General features: G+C 41.1%; 1 protein-coding gene across 4 annotated transcripts in view; it reads right to left on the bottom strand.

The window, feature by feature from the left end:
• ckap5 (cytoskeleton associated protein 5) overlaps positions 1-18,329 on the bottom strand; it is a 188,275-nt gene that overhangs the window by 130,994 nt on the left and 38,952 nt on the right. For all 4 annotated transcript variants that reach the window (XM_072466631.1, XM_072466633.1, XM_072466634.1 and 1 more), the window contains exons 4-10: positions 15,566-15,772; positions 15,112-15,283; positions 14,890-15,019; positions 12,670-12,767; positions 11,349-11,462; positions 10,043-10,147; positions 6,799-6,888 (exon numbers count right to left, since the gene is read on the bottom strand). In XM_072466631.1, coding sequence (XP_072322732.1) covers positions 6,799-6,888; positions 10,043-10,147; positions 11,349-11,462; positions 12,670-12,767; positions 14,890-15,019; positions 15,112-15,283; positions 15,566-15,772 — 916 coding nt within the window. The remainder of the gene's footprint in view (positions 1-6,798; positions 6,889-10,042; positions 10,148-11,348; positions 11,463-12,669; positions 12,768-14,889; positions 15,020-15,111; positions 15,284-15,565; positions 15,773-18,329) is intronic.

Below are 18,329 nucleotides of genomic sequence, written 5' to 3'. Positions count from 1 at the left end.
CCATTTAGTTTTGTTTTTGCTTATATATTATTTATTTCTGGTTTATAAAACTGGCCATTGTTATTTATATTGTGATATTACTGTGTAAAGGATACACAATGTACTGTGATGGTTGGCCAAAAATTTTCAATAAAATATTTTTTTTTTTTTTTTTAAATTGATCTCCGCAATTAAATTCTTAAAATCTATTTTAGAACATTTTATCACATCTCAACTATCAATGCAATGGTGAACAGAATGTCTTTTGTAGCATGAAATATAGTATTTAGGCAATGCTGACAATACCACATTTAGTCAACTATAAAGCCCCAAAACTAAGTTAATTTAGTTAACTGTCCAAAAGAATTGAGGGTGCACCAGCAATAAACCACAAGACCATAAGACATAGGAGTGGAAGTAAGGCCATTCGGCCCATCGAGTCCACTCCACCATTCAATCATGGCTGATTTCAACTCCATTTACCCGCTCTCTCTCCATAGCCCTGAATTCCTCAAGAAATCAAGAATTTATCAACTTCTGTCTTAAAGACACTCAACGTCCCGGCCTCCACCGCCCTCTGTGGCAATGAATTCCACAGACCCACCACTCTCTGGCTGAAGAAATTTCTCCTCATCTCTGTTCTAAAGTGACTCCCTTTTATTCTAAGGCTGTGCCCCCGGGTCCTCGTCTCCCCTGCTAATGGAAACAACTTCCCTACATCCACCCTATCTAAGCCATTCATTATCTTGTAAGTTTCTATTAGATCTCCCCTCAACCTCCTAAACTCCAATGAATATAATCCCAGGATCCTCAGACGTTCATCGTATGTTAGGCCTACCATTCCTGGGATCATCCGTGTGAATCTCCGCTGGACCCGCTCCAGCGCCAGTATGTCCTTCCTGAGGTGTGGGGCTCAAAATTGCTCACAGTATTCTAAATGGGGCCTAACTAATGCTTTATAAAGCTTCAGAAGTACATCCCTGCTTTTATATTCCAAGCCTCTTGAGATGAATGACAACATTGCATTTGCTTTCTTAATTACGGACTCAACCTGCAAGTTTACCTTTAGAGAATCCTGGACTAGGACTCCCAAGTCCCTTTACACTTCAGCATTATGAATTTTGTCACCGTTTAGAAAATAGTCCATGCCTCTATTCTTTTTTCCAAAGTGCAAGACCTCGCACTTGCCCACGTTGAATTTCATCAGCCATTTCTTGGACCACTCTCCTAAACTGTCTAAATCTTTCTGCAGCCTCCCCACCTCCTCCATACTACCTGCCCCTCCACCTATCTTTGTATCATCGGCAAACTTAGCCAGAATGCCCCCAGACCCGTCTTCTAGATCGTTAATATATAAAAAGAGAACAGCTGTGGCCCCAACACTGAACCCTGCGGGACACCACTAGTCACCGGTTGCCATTCCGAAAAATAACCTCTTATCCCAACTCTCTGCCTTCTGCCTGACAGCCAATCGTCAATCCATGTTAGTACCTTGCCTCGAATACCATGGGCGCTTATTTTACTCAGCAGTCTCCCGTGAGGCACCTTTTGGAAGTCAAGATAGATAACATCCATTGGCTCTCCTTGGTCTAACCTATTTGTTATCTCTTCAAAGAACTCTTAATAGGTTTGTCAGGCACGACCTCCCCTTACTAAATCCATGCTGACTTGTCCTAATCCCACCCTGCACTTCCAAGAATTTAGAAATCTCATCCTTAACAATGGATTCTAAAATCTTGCCAACAACCGAGGTTAGGCTAATTGGCCTATAATTTTCCATCTTTTTCCTTGTTCCCTTCTTGAACAGGGGGGTCACAACAGCGATTTTCCAATCCTCTGGGACTTTTCCTGACTCCAGTGACTTTTGAAAGATCATAACTAACGCCTCCACTATTTCTTCAGCTATCTCCTTTAGAACTCTAGGATGTAGCCCATCTGGGCCCGGGGATTTATCAATTTTTAGACCTCTTAGTTTCTCTAGCACTTTCTCCTTTGTGATGGCTACCATATTCAACTCTGCCCCCTGACTCTCCGGAATTGTTGGGATATTACTCATGTCTTCTAAAAGTGGTTTCTCTATGCTACCTAAACATCAATGTGTAAAGTCACTGATATTCAGAAATGATAGACAGGATGGGTCAGGAGGTGGAGTTGCTTTATTGGTTAAAGACAACATCAAAGCTGCATTAAGAAATTATATTGGCACAAAGGGCCAAAATGTTGAATCAATCTGGGTGTAAGTTTAAAAAAAAACAAGGGGGAAAACTCCATGGTAGAAGTAATTTACAGGATCCTGAGCAATACTACCCAAGTGGGGCATAGTATAAAACAAAAAATAACGAGGGCTGGTGAGAAGGGTACGACAGTAATCATGGGTGATTTTAACATGCATATTGACTGGTTTAATCAAATTGACACAGGTAGCCCCAAGAGAGGTTTTGTAATGTATGAGGGATATTTTCTAAGAGCAATATGTTATGGACCTAACCAGGGAGCAGGCTATTTTAGATTTCGCATTATGTAACGAAGACAGGTTGGTAAATGGTCTTGTCGTTAAGGATCCTCTTGGATGGAGTGATCACAGCATGCTAGAATTTCAAATTCGCATTGAGACAGAGAAAACGTGCCATTCTAGTGGCTTAGCGTTGGACAGAGGAAATCATAAAGGCCGGAGGAAAGAGTTGGCCCAAGTGGACTAGGCACAAATAATTAAGGGTAGGACAGTTGAGGAACAGTGGTGGACGTTCAGGGAGATATTAAATACCTCTCAATTAAGGTATATTCCTGAGAGGAAGAGGAATTGTACAAGGGAGAAAAACATTCATGGCTTTAAAAAAAGACATCAAAGAGGACATAAAGACATAAATTAGGCATACCATACTGCAAAAGCTAGTGATAAGCTGGAGGATTGGGAGAACTTTAAGGTTCAGCAAAACGCTACTAAAAATAAAATCAAAAGAGCCAAGATGAACTAAGAAAGGAAACTAGCAGAAAACAAACTAATATTAAAAGCTTCTATAAGTAGATAAAGAGACAAGATGGCCTGCTCCCTAGAGTATCATAGGAGGTGGCAGTGGCTGCATTGGTTATGATATTTTAAAATTCCCTGGATTCTGGAACTGTCCCAGATGGATTGGAAATGCGCTTATGTGACACCCCTATTCAAAAAGGGAGAGGGGCAAAAAATAGGAAATTATAGACCGGTTAGCTTGAACCCTTGTGGTGGGGGAGTTTCTGGAATCAATCACTAAGGAGACGACTGAGCATTGCGAGACAAAGCTCAAACCACCATTGTCAGCATGGTTTTATGAAGGCATGCTTGACAAGCTTGTCGAGTTCTTGGAGGTCGTAACCGGCAAGGTGGATAATGAGGTACCTGTGCATGTGGTAAATCTAGACTTCCAGAAGGTGTTTGACAAGGTGCCGCATAAGAGATTGATCCTGAAGGTGAGATCACAGCAGATTGGGGTAGAGTACAAGATTAGATTGAGGTTTGGCTGACTTGACAAAAAGCAGAGGGCCGGGATAAATGGGTCTTTCTCTGGCTGGTGAACTGTAACTAGTGGGGTGTTACAGGGGTCAGTACTCAGAGTTCAACAGTTTACAATGTATATAAATGATCTACAAGCAGAGACAGATTGTAATATATACTAAAATAGTTGGGAAAGCAGGCAGTGAAGAGGCGATAGAGTTTACAGATTGGTTAGGAGAATGGACCAAAATATCGCAGATGGGGTTTAATGTGAATAAGTGTAAGGTTATCCATTTTGGCTGAAAAATAGAAAAGTAAATGATCTAAATGGAAAGCAGATTCAAAATGTGCCTGGGCGGAGGGATCTGGGTATCTTGAATCACAGGAAGTTGGTGTGGAGGTACGGCATATACTAAAAAGGCAAATTGAATTTTAGCATTTATTGTAAAAGGACTGGAGTATAGAAGTAGAGAAGTGTTGTCACAATTGTATACGGTGTTTGTGAGACCACATCTGGAGTATTGTGTCCATTTTTGGTCTCCTTATTTGAGGAAGGATGTGGTGGCATTGGTGGCTGTCCAGGGGAGGCTCACCAGATTGATTCCGGGATGAAAGGGTTGACGTACAAGGAGAGATTGAACAGTTTGGGCTTATACTTGCTGGAGTTCAGAAGAATGAGAAGGGATCTGATCGAAATCCTTAAGTTACTAAACGGGATTGATAAAGTAAACGTAGAACAAATATTCCCCTATGGGGCAATCTAGAACAAAAGGTCACAGAAAAAGGTTGAGAATAGCTGGCTTTTAAAGCAGGCCAAGACAGGCCAGCAGCACGGTTCAATTCCCGTACCAGCCTCCCCGAACAGGTGTCGGAATGTGGCGACAAGGGGCTTTTCACAGTAACTTCATTTGAAGCCTACTTGTGACAATAAGCGATTTTCATTTTCATTTCATTTCAGAGGCGGCAGATTTAAAACTGAGACGAGGAGGAACTGCATCTCGCAGATTGTGGTGAATTTGTGGAACTTGTTGCCCTACAGAGTGGAGAAGTCGGAATCATTAAATGGTTTCAAGAAGAAGTTGATATATTTTTGCGAAGGATATGGGGAACAGGCATGGAGGTGGATGAGACCAGGAAAAGATCAGCCATGATCTGATTGAATGGCAGAGCAGGCTCGAAGGGGTGAATTGCCTACTTCTGTTCCTAATTCCTATGTTCCTCTACTGGAATGAATAAACGCTCATTTCTTTATAAATGAAGCTTGAGATTAATGTTTGCAAGGATTAAATCTCTGTTCAAAATGCACACACGGGTATTAAGACAGGGCCCATTGTCAGTTTGATGACATGAAGTACAGAACTGCATAGTAAATTGCTCCAAAAGTAATTTGTTCCAAATCCTGAAAAAGCACCCTACTACATACAAGATTTTTCAGAGATTCTTGTTTCCATAAGGTTTAAATTAGAGCTACACGGAAATGGCCGCTTTCATCAAAATCTGGCTTCTCACAAAATTACACTATATCAAGTTCATAATGGAGGAGTCTACTACTGAATCAAATTGGCCAGCCAAATTTGCAATGGACACCCATAATGGATGGTTTTTTTGGAAGGGGGGGGGGGATTGCTAGTAAAAACAAGTCACCTATTTCAGACAATTCTGGGACCAATTTAAAAGGCACTTGCAAGAGAGCACCGATGCACTAGCATCTTGCTGCTACTTGTGAATGCTCAAATCATTTGTATCCCCTGGGTTTCAGTTGGGCTGAATTATAGGGGCCCCATCTCCCATGATTTGTAGCAATGCTGGATTCACTATAAGATGGGATTTGAGAGCACTGCAGTAGTCATGTACTTCCTTGCAACTGAGAGTCAGTATGCTGCAATGCATGTAGTAAAAAATCTGCTCTCAAGAACAAAATCATGTGATGTTTTTCTGATGCTCTTTGGTTGTTCTTGATATTTTGTATATCTATATTTTGTTGAAAAGCGTGGAATAAAAATATTTTTTAAAAACAGAACCATCATGCCTGTAGAATCTGCAACACAATTGTCGTTGTGCTGTCAGACTGCCCATATAATGTGGCCATAATCAGTGGTGACAAGTGATCAGAGGTGTAGTGCTTAGAATCGCATAGGGTGTAATATGCAGAAGGAACATTAAATTGGCCTTGATGCACAAGGGCTTAATTCCAATCTCTTATCCCAGCAACGCTTCATCCCCAGAGCCATCTTTCTTAAAAGGTTGTCTGTTCAAATCCGACCCAGGACATGTGCACAAAATCTGTCAGGGACGCTACTTTTCGTAGAAAATGTTAAAGCAGCAATCGTCCCACTCAGGTAGTTGTTAAAATGTCAAATGTTGTTCTTCTATCAACATCACTAAAAGTAGATTATCTGCACATTGTACTGTTTATGGGATCTTATCATGTGTAAATTGGCTGCTGTGTTTCCTTACATTACAAGTGGCTACGACTGAAAGAACAACTTCTTTGGCTGTAAAGTGCTTTGGGGCTTTTGAGGTTGAGAAAGTTGTGAAATAAAGGTTTCTCTTTCTGGATTATTTAAAATTATTGATCTGGAAAGGAATAACAGATCGTACAATAGCACCCACAACTTCTTTGGCTGTAAAGTGCTTTGGGGCTTTTGAGGTTGAGAAAGTTGTGAAATAAAGGTTTCTCTTTCTGGATTATTTAAAATTATTGATCTGGAAAGTAATAACATAGATCGTACAATAGCACTATTGTACACTACGCCTATATTGAAATGGTCAAAATGTACAAACTGAAAGATTATCTCCATTGATCAGCAAATCAGGGAAATAAGAACATTCAAGGAACAAGATAAAGGGTACAGGAAAAGTAACGGCACCTCTAATATGAAAGTAACTACAGCATAATTGAACAAATGACCTCATTCTACACTGAAATAAGAGGTTCCATGTTTTAAGCATCAAATCCATAGAATCCCTAGTGCGCAGAAGGAAAGCAGTCGGCCCACTGAGTCTGCACTGACCCTCTGAAAGAGCACCCTAGCTGGGCTCTCTCCCCTACCTTATTTGGTAACCCCGTCTAACCTGCACATCTTTGGATTTGTGGAAGGAAACCAGAGCACCAGTGGAAACCCACACAGACACTGGGTGAAGATGCAAAATCCACAGTCACCCAAGGTCGGAATTGAACCCAGATCCCTGGCGCTGTAAGGCAGCAGTGCTTACCACTGTGCCTGCATGTCACAAAAAGTTACACTTTAGTTGAAATCGGCAACTGAAATTTAAATTTTTCAAACGTTTTCCACGCTTGTTTCAAATGCAAAATCCCAGACACGAATGTCATATTTTGAACTTACTGAGAGAAAAACAGCATCAATAGCTTCCTGCAAAGCTTGAACTACTTGAGGTTTCTTCTCTTTAAACTTTTCCAGGAGAGTTGGCACCACCTGAAAAAATGGAATACTCAATGTATAATTGTATTGTATAATGCTCAACTGAGAGGTTTTGAACCAAGGACATTAGGTTTGCTTATAAATGCAATTTAAAATGAACCAATTCACATAAATTTCAGCTATTATGGCCCCACATTTAATTCTGGACCTCTTATGGAGTAAGCTCATTTCAAAACATCTGGCAGGAGGAACAGCAAGGGAAAAGGAAATGGCATAGTGGTTTGGTATCAACATTTACAGTAGAGGGGGTCAGCAAATCAGGGGCTCAGCAAAATTAACACAAGCAAGATGACAGCAATGCAGAAGCAATGTTTTTCATCTCAGGGTTTTAAAGGAAGGAGGTGAGAACATAGCAGTAGCCCAATTATACTCGTGCAAAATTCTCTGTTCCCCTATATGGGAAAGTTACGCATGTCACTCTGCTCCTCAAGAAATGAGGAGATACCAGGGAATTATAAACCTGCCAGCGTAACATCTATTCAAAAAAATTGATAAGAGTACATATAATTAAGGATACAGTGAATGAGCATCGTAATTAAGAGCCAGCATGGATTTGTAATATTGATAGATTAAATGAATGGGCACAACATGGCAAATGAATTTCAATGTTGACAAACTGAAGATCATTTGGACCTCAAAATTATGCGCACACTTTCCGAAACGGCGTAGAATGCTGGCCTTTCTATTTAGAGGAATACTACAACAAAAGGCAGGTAGACATCACACTTCAGTTATACAAGGACCCGGTTACTGTGTGCAATTCTGGGCCTCAGGAATGATGTAATGACCTTGGAGAAAGTGCAGCAAAGGTTAAGACTAAAGGAAAGATTGAACAAATCAGGGTTGCATTTCCTGGATTTGAGAAGGTTATGGATTTTCACGATATTAAAGGGGAATGAACAGGTTGGACTAGGAGAAACAACTTCTGCTAGTTGGGGACGCTTGGATGAGGTAAAGTCTTTCAAGCCAAATCATTCAGGAGTGAAATGCTTCTTGCCAAGAGCTTGGAACACTCTTCCTTAAACAGCAATTGATGCCAGATCAAATATTACTGCAGCGAGGGTGGGGTGAAAGGAAACGTTAGCCACAAAATCACTGAAACGACTACACAATGACATCAATAAGTTCCATCCAACCATCAGACTCACCATGGACTACTCTCCAAAATCAGTTGCATTCTTGGACACACTCGTCTCCATCAAGGACGGTCACCTCAGCACTTTGCTTTACCGCAAACCCACAGATAACCTCACGATGCTCCACTTCTCCAGCTTCCACCCTAAACACATTAAAGAAGCCATCCCCTATGGACAAACGCTCCGTATACACAGGATCTGCTCAGACGAGGAGGAGCGTAACAGACATCTACAGACGTTGAAAGATGCCCTCGTACGAACGGGATATGGCGCTCGACTCATCGATCGACAGTTCCAACGCACCACAGCAAAAAACCGCACCGACCTCCTCAGAAGACAAACATGGGACACAACCTACAGAATACCCTTCGTCGTCCAGTACTTTCCCAGAGCGGAGAAACTACGACATCTTCTTCACAGCCTTCAACACGTCATTGATGAAGATGAACATCTTGCCAAGGTCATCCCCACACACCCACTACTTGCCTTCAAACAACCGCACAACCTCAAACAAGCCATTGTTTGCAGCAAACTACCCAGCCTTCAGAACAGTGACCACGACACCACACTACCATGCCATGGCAATCTCTGCAAGACATGCCAGATCATCGACATGGATACCACCATTACACGTGAGAACACCACCCACCAGGTACGCGGTACATACTCGTGCGACTCGGCCAACGTTGTCTACCTCATACACTGCAGGAAAGGATGTCCCGAAGCGTGGTACATTGGCGAGACCATGCAGACGCTGCGACAACGAATGAACGGACATCGCACGACAATCACCAGGCAGGAATGTTCCCTTCCAGTCGGGGAACACTTCAGCAGTCAAGGGCATTCAGCCTCTGATCTCCAGGTAAGCGTTCTCCAAGGCGGCCTGCAGGTCGCGCAACAACGCAGAATCGCCGAGCAGAAGCTTATAGCCAAGTTCCGCACACAAGTGCGGCCTCAACCGGGACCTGGGATTCATGTCGCATTACATTCATCCCCCACCATCTGGCCTGCGAAATCCTACCAACTGTCCTGGCTTGACACAATTCACACCTCTTTAACCTGGGGTTACCCCATCTCTGGATCTGTAAAGATTTAATCACCTGCTAATGCTCGCATTCCAAGCATCGTCTGGCATCTTTGAGTCTGTCGATATATACGTTTCTGGAGCATACCTCTTCATTCACCTGAGGAAGGAGCAGCGCTCAGAAAGCTAGTGACATGAACAACCTGTTGGACTTTAACCTGGTGTTGTAAGACTTCTTGCTGTGCTCACCCCAGTCCAACACCGGCATCTCCACATCACAAAATCTAGTGGTAGTTTGTAGCACTCACGTCCAGAGTTACAAGGTTCTGTGCTGAAGTCCCACTCCATGACTTGAGCACAAAAATCAAGCCCCAGCACGTTATCGAAGGAATGCTGCACTGAGAGGTGAATCTTTCAGATAGAACATTAAACTGGCATCTCACCTGCCTACTCGAGTAGATATTAAAGATTCCATAGCACTATTTTGACTGCTGGGGAGTTATCCCTGATGCTGCGGCCAATCCGCATCCTTCATTCAACATCACAAAAACAGCTTATCCGACCATTATCAGATTGCTACTCGAGGGCTTGCTGTGTATAAAGGAACTGCTACATTATTACATTTGACAAAATTTTAAACATACTTCTTTGGCTTTAAAGCGCTTTGAGAGGTCCAGTGATCATGAAAAGTGCTATATATTTGCAGGTCTTTCTTTATCCGATTAGAAAATCCAAGTTCAGGTGGATGTTAAAAATCCCATGACACTATAAGAGCAGCAGAAAACCTTTCAGCTCATACTCAATTTTCCTCCATCAATCCCCAGTAAAAGAGTTACATACCTTACAACTCATTGCCATTCACATTAGCGCCTTTACTCAATGCCAAAGGATCAGCAATACAAATTGATTGCACAGTTGCATGTAACAAAATATTTATATACATTTCCTTGTGCAGATTGGGCTGAAGTCCCACCTATTTGAAACTTACATGAGTAGCATAGGACTGGAACTTCTTCCTGAGTCCAGAAGCCAGTCCAGCAAGACATTTTGCACCCAAAGCTACAAGCAGTACATTGGAGTCCTTTCCAATAACCTAGATGGGGCAATACAAGTTAAAAACATTATTCAGAACGGTGCAAGACAACGTATTCTCATTTGCAAGCATGATTACTTCAAACTCAAGATTAAAATAACTTTTCTAGGGCTATTAGGTGGGGTGAGCATCCTGGTGTCATCAATTGCACCATGACTGGCTGGGACAGGCTCAGAAGTTCAACTGTGTCTTGTCTTTTATTTTCATATGTCTATTTGAGGGATCACATTTCAAGAGCTTATTGTATTAATTCCCATGGGTTACAAGCGATGGAAATATTAACTGAGAGGTTCGGATTCTTTCAAATGTCTACATGTTAAAAACACGCAGCGATACTGTGAACAGATAAAAGGGAAAACTCCATGCAGAAGCTTTGCAGTTGTGCAACTTTGAGTATGTTCAAGAGGTTTTTTTTTTTTTTTTTTTTTTTAAAAAAGGACTTGGTTGAGTGACCCATAGCCAAGCTCAAAAGACTTCTTGTTCATCAGGCACTGATAGAGAAAGCATGCACCCATCCAGTAGAAAATGTACGCAACAATGCCTAACACAGGTGAAAGTGAAATGTGATTAATATTTACAATGTCACTTACCAAGAACATTTATACCATACCAAGAAAGTTGTTGATAAATAGCATAACTAGTTGAAATTCCCGTGATAAAAGTCAAACTTTCTCGAATCAGAAAGGCAAATGAAAAACGACAGGTACTTCAACATCACAAAAAGAAAAGCTAGGTGGAAAGGGGAACCCTGTACAATAAAATGTACTAGACATCTTTACAATTCTCACGCTTTATATCCTATAAACAGTGAACATCACATTACTACACCTGAATTCAAAGAACAAAGCAGCACAGGAACAGGCCCCTCTGCCCTCCAAGCCTGTAACTACTCAGGATACCACTTTTGGCACAAACCCTCAGCTTTTCCTAGCGCCGTATCCCTCTATATCCATCCTAAAAAATGCTCAATTCCTGCTCAACGTTTTGAACTGACTGGCATTGAGCTCAAGATTCTAAAATCAATTATTTTTCTGTCCCCAAAAAGCCAGCATGCGTGAAGGAAGTGAGAGCTAGAAGGGCAAATAGTACTTTATTTTCAGAATAGAGTTGGGCAAAAAAATATTTCATGTTGTATGCAGCAGCGCCATTCACATTTCATGTACAACTTATCACAAGACTGAAATACCGGTATAATAGTTACTTTTTTAAGTGCTCTCACAAGATCCGCATAATCTCCAGGTTCTATCTTGGGGTTTTTCACAAGCACCTCAAGCGCTTCCAGAGCCTCTTTCCGTTCCTGCCATTTTTTGGCCTCCTATTTTAAGTAGACAAGAAAAAAAGTCACCAAGATAGTTTGACCAGTGCAGGATTTAGTGTTGACAGAGAACAATTTGATTAATCTAGTATAAGATTTACTGGTGGTCAGTTACCAACTCCAAATTGTTGGGGGCCAATCTGCAGTTAAGACTTTGAATTAAATCCCTGTTGTAACAAATAGCCTGATTCAATACCTTCAGAACTACTCATTTAAAAAGATTCCCACTTTGTTTAAATGCTGACAGGGGTCTCACTAACTGATTCAGCACCCAGGACATAAACACTTGTAATTAGTTTTTGTACAAATTACATTAGAAGTAATATTCTCAACCACTACAACCTAAAACTAACCAATAATTTTTTTTTTTTATTTTTTTTTTTATAATTTAAATTTAGTGTTGTAATATACCTATTAACTGGCCAAAACGATCTTTTAAAAAGCTATTTACCAATTAGACTATAACTTTTTTAAAAATAAATTTGGTGTACCCAATTCATTTTTTCCAATTAAGAGGCATTTAGCGTGGCCAATCCACCTACCCTGCACATCTTGTGGGTTGTGCGGGCGAAACCCACGCAAACACGGGAGAATGTGCAAACCCCACACGGACAGTGACCCAGAGCCGGGATCGAACCTGGGACCTCGGCACCATGAGGCAGCAATGCTAACCACTGTACCACCGTGCTGCCCTATCAGACTATAATTCAACTTCATTTACAAGGTGCACACTGGCAAGGGGGACATGAAAGAGAATTAGCCTCAAATGAAATTCCCCCCAACTGGACCCCCAAATCTAAATCTTCAATTAGAACCATAATGTAGAGGCGGAGCTTTTATTTATTTATTTATTTTTATTTATTTATTTTAAAACAATCCCAGGTTGGGTAATTTTTATTTTTTTTTAAACTTCCATCTCAAGTCAGACAACAGTTAAACTGCTCATGCCCTTCAGGATGATGAAGATAAAATTCAACAACTCTCCTGTTCTCAAACTATGTTCTTGATAAGGTACTACAATGTTTCAAATTGCAATACTATAAATGTAAACTTTATTCTTAACATTCAGTATCCTTTCAGTGCAAGTATCAAAATGAATTGAACAAAAATATTCATGAACGTGGCACTCAAAACACCACTATTAATGAAGAAAACTACAATTCTCTTGATGAGATAGAAGCATGCATTAGAATCGGACTGTACTTACAATTTTTTCATAGAAATCTTTTGGAAGCTTTAAAAGAATCTCAACAGGCTCCAAAAGATCATAAGCATCCACAACAGGCACTTCAGCTTCCTCATCACCTGTGAGAAAACCACAAAGCATCTTTGCACTAAAATGTATTGCATCTTTTTTGCACGTCAAACCAAGCTGCAACAAGGACTCAACGTAATAAATGCTTCGCATTTTGAAAACATTTCCTTCCAAAAAGGTGATCTATTTCCTATTTATTTTAGAAAAAGTGTATTTTTTTTTTTTTTTATAAATTGAAACTTTTACAAGAATGATACCTAAAATGCTTGGGTATACATATCAGGAATCAATTGGCTGGCTGGGTGTCCGCTTGGGGGAGGGGAAAAAAAGTCAGGATGACCCTTGAAATTGTAACGTGGCTATAAATTGAATTTTTTCTTAAAGTGAATGGAATGTTGGCATTTATAGCTAAAGGAATAGATGAAAGGTAAGGAAATGTTGTTGCAACTATACAGGGCATAAGTGAGATAACAACTGGAGTTTTGTGCACAGTTTTGGTCCTCTTATTAGAGGAAAGGTGCAGTGGCATTGGAGGCAGGTTCACTAGGTTGATTCCAGAGGTATGGGGTCTGTCGTTTGAAGAGAGATTCAACACTTTAGGCCTATACTCTCTCAAGCTTAGAAGAACAAAGAGAGATCAAATCAAAGGTATACAAGATGATAAATGGTCAACCCCAGCCCCAGGTCCGTGTGGAGTTTACACATTCCCACCGTGTCTGCATGGGTTTCACCTCCACAATGGGCAGCACGGTAGCATTGTGGATAGCTCAATTGCTTCACAGCTCCAGGGTCCCAGGTTCGATTCCGGCTTGGGTCACTGTCTGTGCGGAGTCTGCACATCGTCCCAGTGTGTGCGTGGGTTTCCTCCGGGTGCTCCAGTTTCCTCCCACAGTCCAAAGATGTGCAGGATAGGCGGATTGGCCATGATAAATTACCCTTAGTGTTGGGTAGGGTTACTGGGTTATGGGGATAGGGTGGAGGTGTTGACCTTGGGTAGGGTGCTCTTTCCAAGAGTCGGTGCAGACTTGATGGGCTGAATGGCCTCCTCCTGCACTGTAACTTCTATGATAATCTATAAACCCAAAGATGTGCAGAGTAGGTGGATTAGCCGTGCTAAATTGCCTCTTAAATTGGAAAACAAAAAATAATTGGGTACTCTATATTTATTTTTAACAAACACTAGTTGATACAATGTATGAATAAAGTAGACACAGAGCAGATGCTTCCTCTTGTGGGGCATTCCAGAATGAGGGGTTCCGGAATACCTTAGGATACGAGAAAGCAAATTTAAAAACGAGTTGAGAAACTACATCTCCCAAAAGGCTGTGAATCTGTGGAGTTCGCTACCCCAGAGTATGGTGGATGCTGGGACAATGAGTAAATTTGAGGAGTGAGACAAATTTTTAATTAATAATGGGTTGAAGGGTTATGGAAAATGGACTGGATGGTGGAGTTAAGGATAGCCATGATCGAATGGCAGAGCAGGCTCGAAGGGTCAAATGGTCTAATTCTGCTCCTATATATTATGAACTTATGTGGATAACACTGGCAAAGTGTTGCCAAACAATTATTGCCTTTAACGGAGTGGTTTGCTCGGCCAATTCAGAGGGCAACTCAGAATCAACCACATTGCTGTGGTGACATTCCCACTACGTCACCATCGTGAATGCTTTTGCTTGGGGACAAGGCCATAACTAGAGGCCATCGATATAACGTAGTCATGAGGAAAGCCAATAGGGAATTAAACTTCTTCAGCCTCATTGGCATGGAGTGAGTGGTTGCAGTCAATCTCTCCCAGTCTTCCAACCTATCAGACTTCCCTTTTATTCGCCCATACAACCGTCTCCCCAACCATTCCTTTGTACTTTGAGCGTGATTACATTAGACTATTTCAACTTCCCTCATTTTGGAAGAAAGGATCTTGATCTTCATTAAGTCAGTTTATATCTCTCTCTCCACAAATGCCACCAGACCTGCTGAGTATTTACATCAGTTTTTAATGGACTTGGATTAGTGCTTTATTGGCCAAATGGAACATTTTGTAAACTCATGTAAAGTTTCACCATCGTCTGGAATCTAGAGGAGTCAAAAGTTAGTGTGAAAAGATCCTAAAGATCTCAAGTTTGAGCATTTAATTTGTAAAATTTTCATCAACCAATGTACTTAACTGACCTTCTTCATCATCGCCTGCTGCTTGATGCTGTTCAAATTTGGTTTTGAGATCTTGTTGAGAGCGCAAAAACCGGGTCTGCCTGGGAGCAGTAGTTGGCAATTTAACCCATTCTTCTTCAAGCTCTTTTAACTGAGGGGGAAAAAAAATTACCCGAATTCTCATAGTCTTCTATATTAGTTTTGATGCCTTTATAAATCTGACTGTATAAAAATAAAATGTACCTGCAAAGAATTAATGTTTTGCAGCGGCGGTCGCAAGGCATCACGAATCCACTTGTAGACTTCCACTGCCAATAGTTTGGCTTCATCTCGAACAGCTTTTTCTCGTGATTCAAATAATTTTGGCAAAGCCTTGACAATTGGCTTCAGCTGTACTATTTTTGAACCAAATTCACTAACAGGAAATGAGAAAAATTGGTAAGATATTGTGCGATCATCCTAAATTTCCACCAAGATAAAATGTTTCAGACTAGTACAGATTTTACATAATTTATCCCCAATTATGGCACACAACTGAACTAAGGCAGAGAATGGCTACATTTGATGCAAGACAACAGGCAAACTTCGAATTTAAACAAGTGGTTACCTCAGGAGAAAAATGTCAACGTTTCCACGAGACAAAAGATTTCTACAGTTATAGGACATTCGCACAGAGTAGAATACATCCTATATTTACCCAAGAGCCTTCCTTATTGTTTCTATACAGGCCACAACAATCTTGGGGTTTTTGTTATCAAGTCCTTTCAGCAGCTCCTCTTGAACAGGCTCAGCCTTTTCTATTTCTATGTACATTAGACATATTTCCACCCCCAACTCCTTGGCTCTTGCTTTCGGTTGGTTGAACACTTTATTTACAACCCCTGATGTCACTTCTCCAGTCGTTCTGAAATTACAAACAGCAATAATTAGTTTGATGCTTTCAAAGGAGCCAATAATTGTACAATTACTACTTGAAGCACACGGTCAGGGGTGCCATCTTTCTGATGAGCTCTTATACTTAATTCCCTCTTTAGTGAATGTGAAAATAGCTAAGCACCATTAAAGAGAGCAGGGAAGTCCCTTATATCCTGCCCAATCAAAATAATAAACATTACATTCTTTTTTATGCTATGTGGGATTTTGCTGTGTGGAAATTGGAAGCCTTACTCCCTACTTTACAACAGCGACCACACGTAGGAAAGGTACTCAAGTGTTTGGCCACAACCTGAGATTCTGAAAAGTTTTGCATAAATGAAATATAAAGCAAAAAAATGTATCCCAACCTTCTCTGTAGATATAACTGGAGACCACAAGGCATGTTACCCAAGTCGCTTTCCAAAGCTATTGTTACATAATTCTTTATGAAAAAAATAGTTGGAAATTCAAGAAGAAAAATTCACATTTTCCACAGGTATAAAAGTGGTAGGACGTAGCTAACTTTCAACAAGTTCAACAAATTCAGCAGATGCAGAACACTGGATTATAAACACTGGAGTTAATGGTGAGAGAAGGAGAGCAGCAGAGCGATTTAGAGCAAGGGCAGTTCCAAAATATCACAAGATAATCAAAGCATGATGTCACATGGAAACCGGTTAACTATTTTGCTCCTTTCATCTTTCAAAAGTGTGTAATTTATTATTAATTGTAAGGTTTTATTGGTAGTATTTATTTAACTTCTACTAGCAGTAGTCAAGGTTATTGGGAGAAGCATGGTTTATTAATTACAAGTTCAGGCAAAGTAATTATTATGTAGTAACAGTGGCAAGGAGGTTATGTGCTGCGACTGCGGAAGCTTCTGGATACCAGTGCGATCCAGGGCAAACATCTGCAGTAAGTACCTGCAACTGTAGGAGTTGTGCAAAAGTTATTGAACTGGAAGCAGTGCTGTGTACACAGTGATATATCAAGAAGAGGGGAAAGTTATCTAGACATGAAGTGGTCACTCTCCTCAGGATAGGCAGGAATGACCATGGACAGAAAGGTGCAAGTGCAGGTCAGGCAGGCATGGGGATCCAGTATGTGGTGATGGAGGAGCCTCAACCTTGCCCAACAGGTTTTGAGGTGCCTGCTACTTGTGTGGATGAAAAGGACTGCAAAATTTTTTTAGACGGCAAAAATAAACAGTATAGTTGGAGAAATATATACCATCTCTGCAGACAGGACTGGGAACACTGAAGATTGTGTTGCCTGCCTTTCTGGGTTAAGGCCATCTCCTCCTAGCTGGAGAGAAAGTTGGGAGTTGGAGGATCCAGTTGTCATGGTCCCTTTAGGATCCAACAACATAGCAGAACGGGAGTTATGGTCCAAATTAAATTCAACGATAATCATCTCTGGATTGTTACCCGAGCCAAGTGTCAATTGGCTTAGGTTTAACCAGATTTGGAGAATTAAACTCATGGCTCAAAGACTGGTATGGGAAGAAGGGATTTCATGGGGCACCGGACTCAGTACTCAGGAAAGACGGAGCTGTTCTGTGGGGGATGGGCTCCACTTGAACCAGGCTGGAACTGGTGTCCTGGTCAGTCGTACAACTAGGGCTGTGGACAGGGCTTTAAACTAACAGAAGGAAGGAAAGGGGGGGAGAGGGGGAGAGAAACACCGGTGAAAGGAAACTTAGAAATCCAAAGAGGGAGTTATCCGAACCATATAGTGATGTGGGTATGGGTGAAGACAAACACAGTGGGACAGGAAGGGACAGAGAGCTTAACAAAAAGACTTCCATCAGCGAATGTCATTACAGGGAATCAAAGTATCTGCAATTTGATAAATTAGTGGAACTAGAGACAAAAGATTTAGATCTAATCGCCAATACAGAAACATGATTATTTGATCAAGATTGGGACATAACTAATTATTCAAGAGTACACAATATTTCAGAATGACAGACAAAATGGCCAAGGAGGTGGGGTAGCACTTCACGTAAAGGATGACAAGGACATTAGTGAGAAAGGATCTGGTCTCTGAAGATCATGAAGTCAATTTAGTATGGGTGAAAATTAGGAACAGCAAGAGTAAAAAAACACTGGTGGGAGTAGCTGTACTGTTGGGCAGAGCATTAAACCATATATTAGTGCAGCCCGTAACAAAGGAAATGTAATCATTTTGGGGGACTTTAATCTTCAAATAGACTAGGAAAATTAAATTGGCAAGAAAGGTCTAGAAGATGATTTGTAGAATGTTTTTGTGACAGTTGCTTGGAGCAGCATTTAATGGAATCAACTAGGGATAAAGCTATCTTAGATCTAGCATTGTATGATGAAGCAGGGTTAATTGGGATCATAGTAAAAGATCCACTGGGAAATAGCGACCACAATACCATTCCACGTCAACTTTGAAAGTGAAAGGGCAGCACGGTGGCGCAGTGGTAGCACTGCAGTCTCACGGCGCCGAGGTCCCAGGTTCGATCCCGGCTCTGGGTCACTGTCCGTGTGGAGTTTGCACATTCTCCCCGTGTTTGCGAG

The sequence above is a fragment of the Scyliorhinus torazame genome, chromosome 10 (assembly GCF_047496885.1).
Source record: "Scyliorhinus torazame isolate Kashiwa2021f chromosome 10, sScyTor2.1, whole genome shotgun sequence".
In the NCBI taxonomy this organism is placed as follows: domain Eukaryota; kingdom Metazoa; phylum Chordata; class Chondrichthyes; order Carcharhiniformes; family Scyliorhinidae; genus Scyliorhinus; species Scyliorhinus torazame.
Note: the sequence above shows the minus strand (reverse complement) of the source record. Positions and strands in the feature narration are given on the sequence as shown.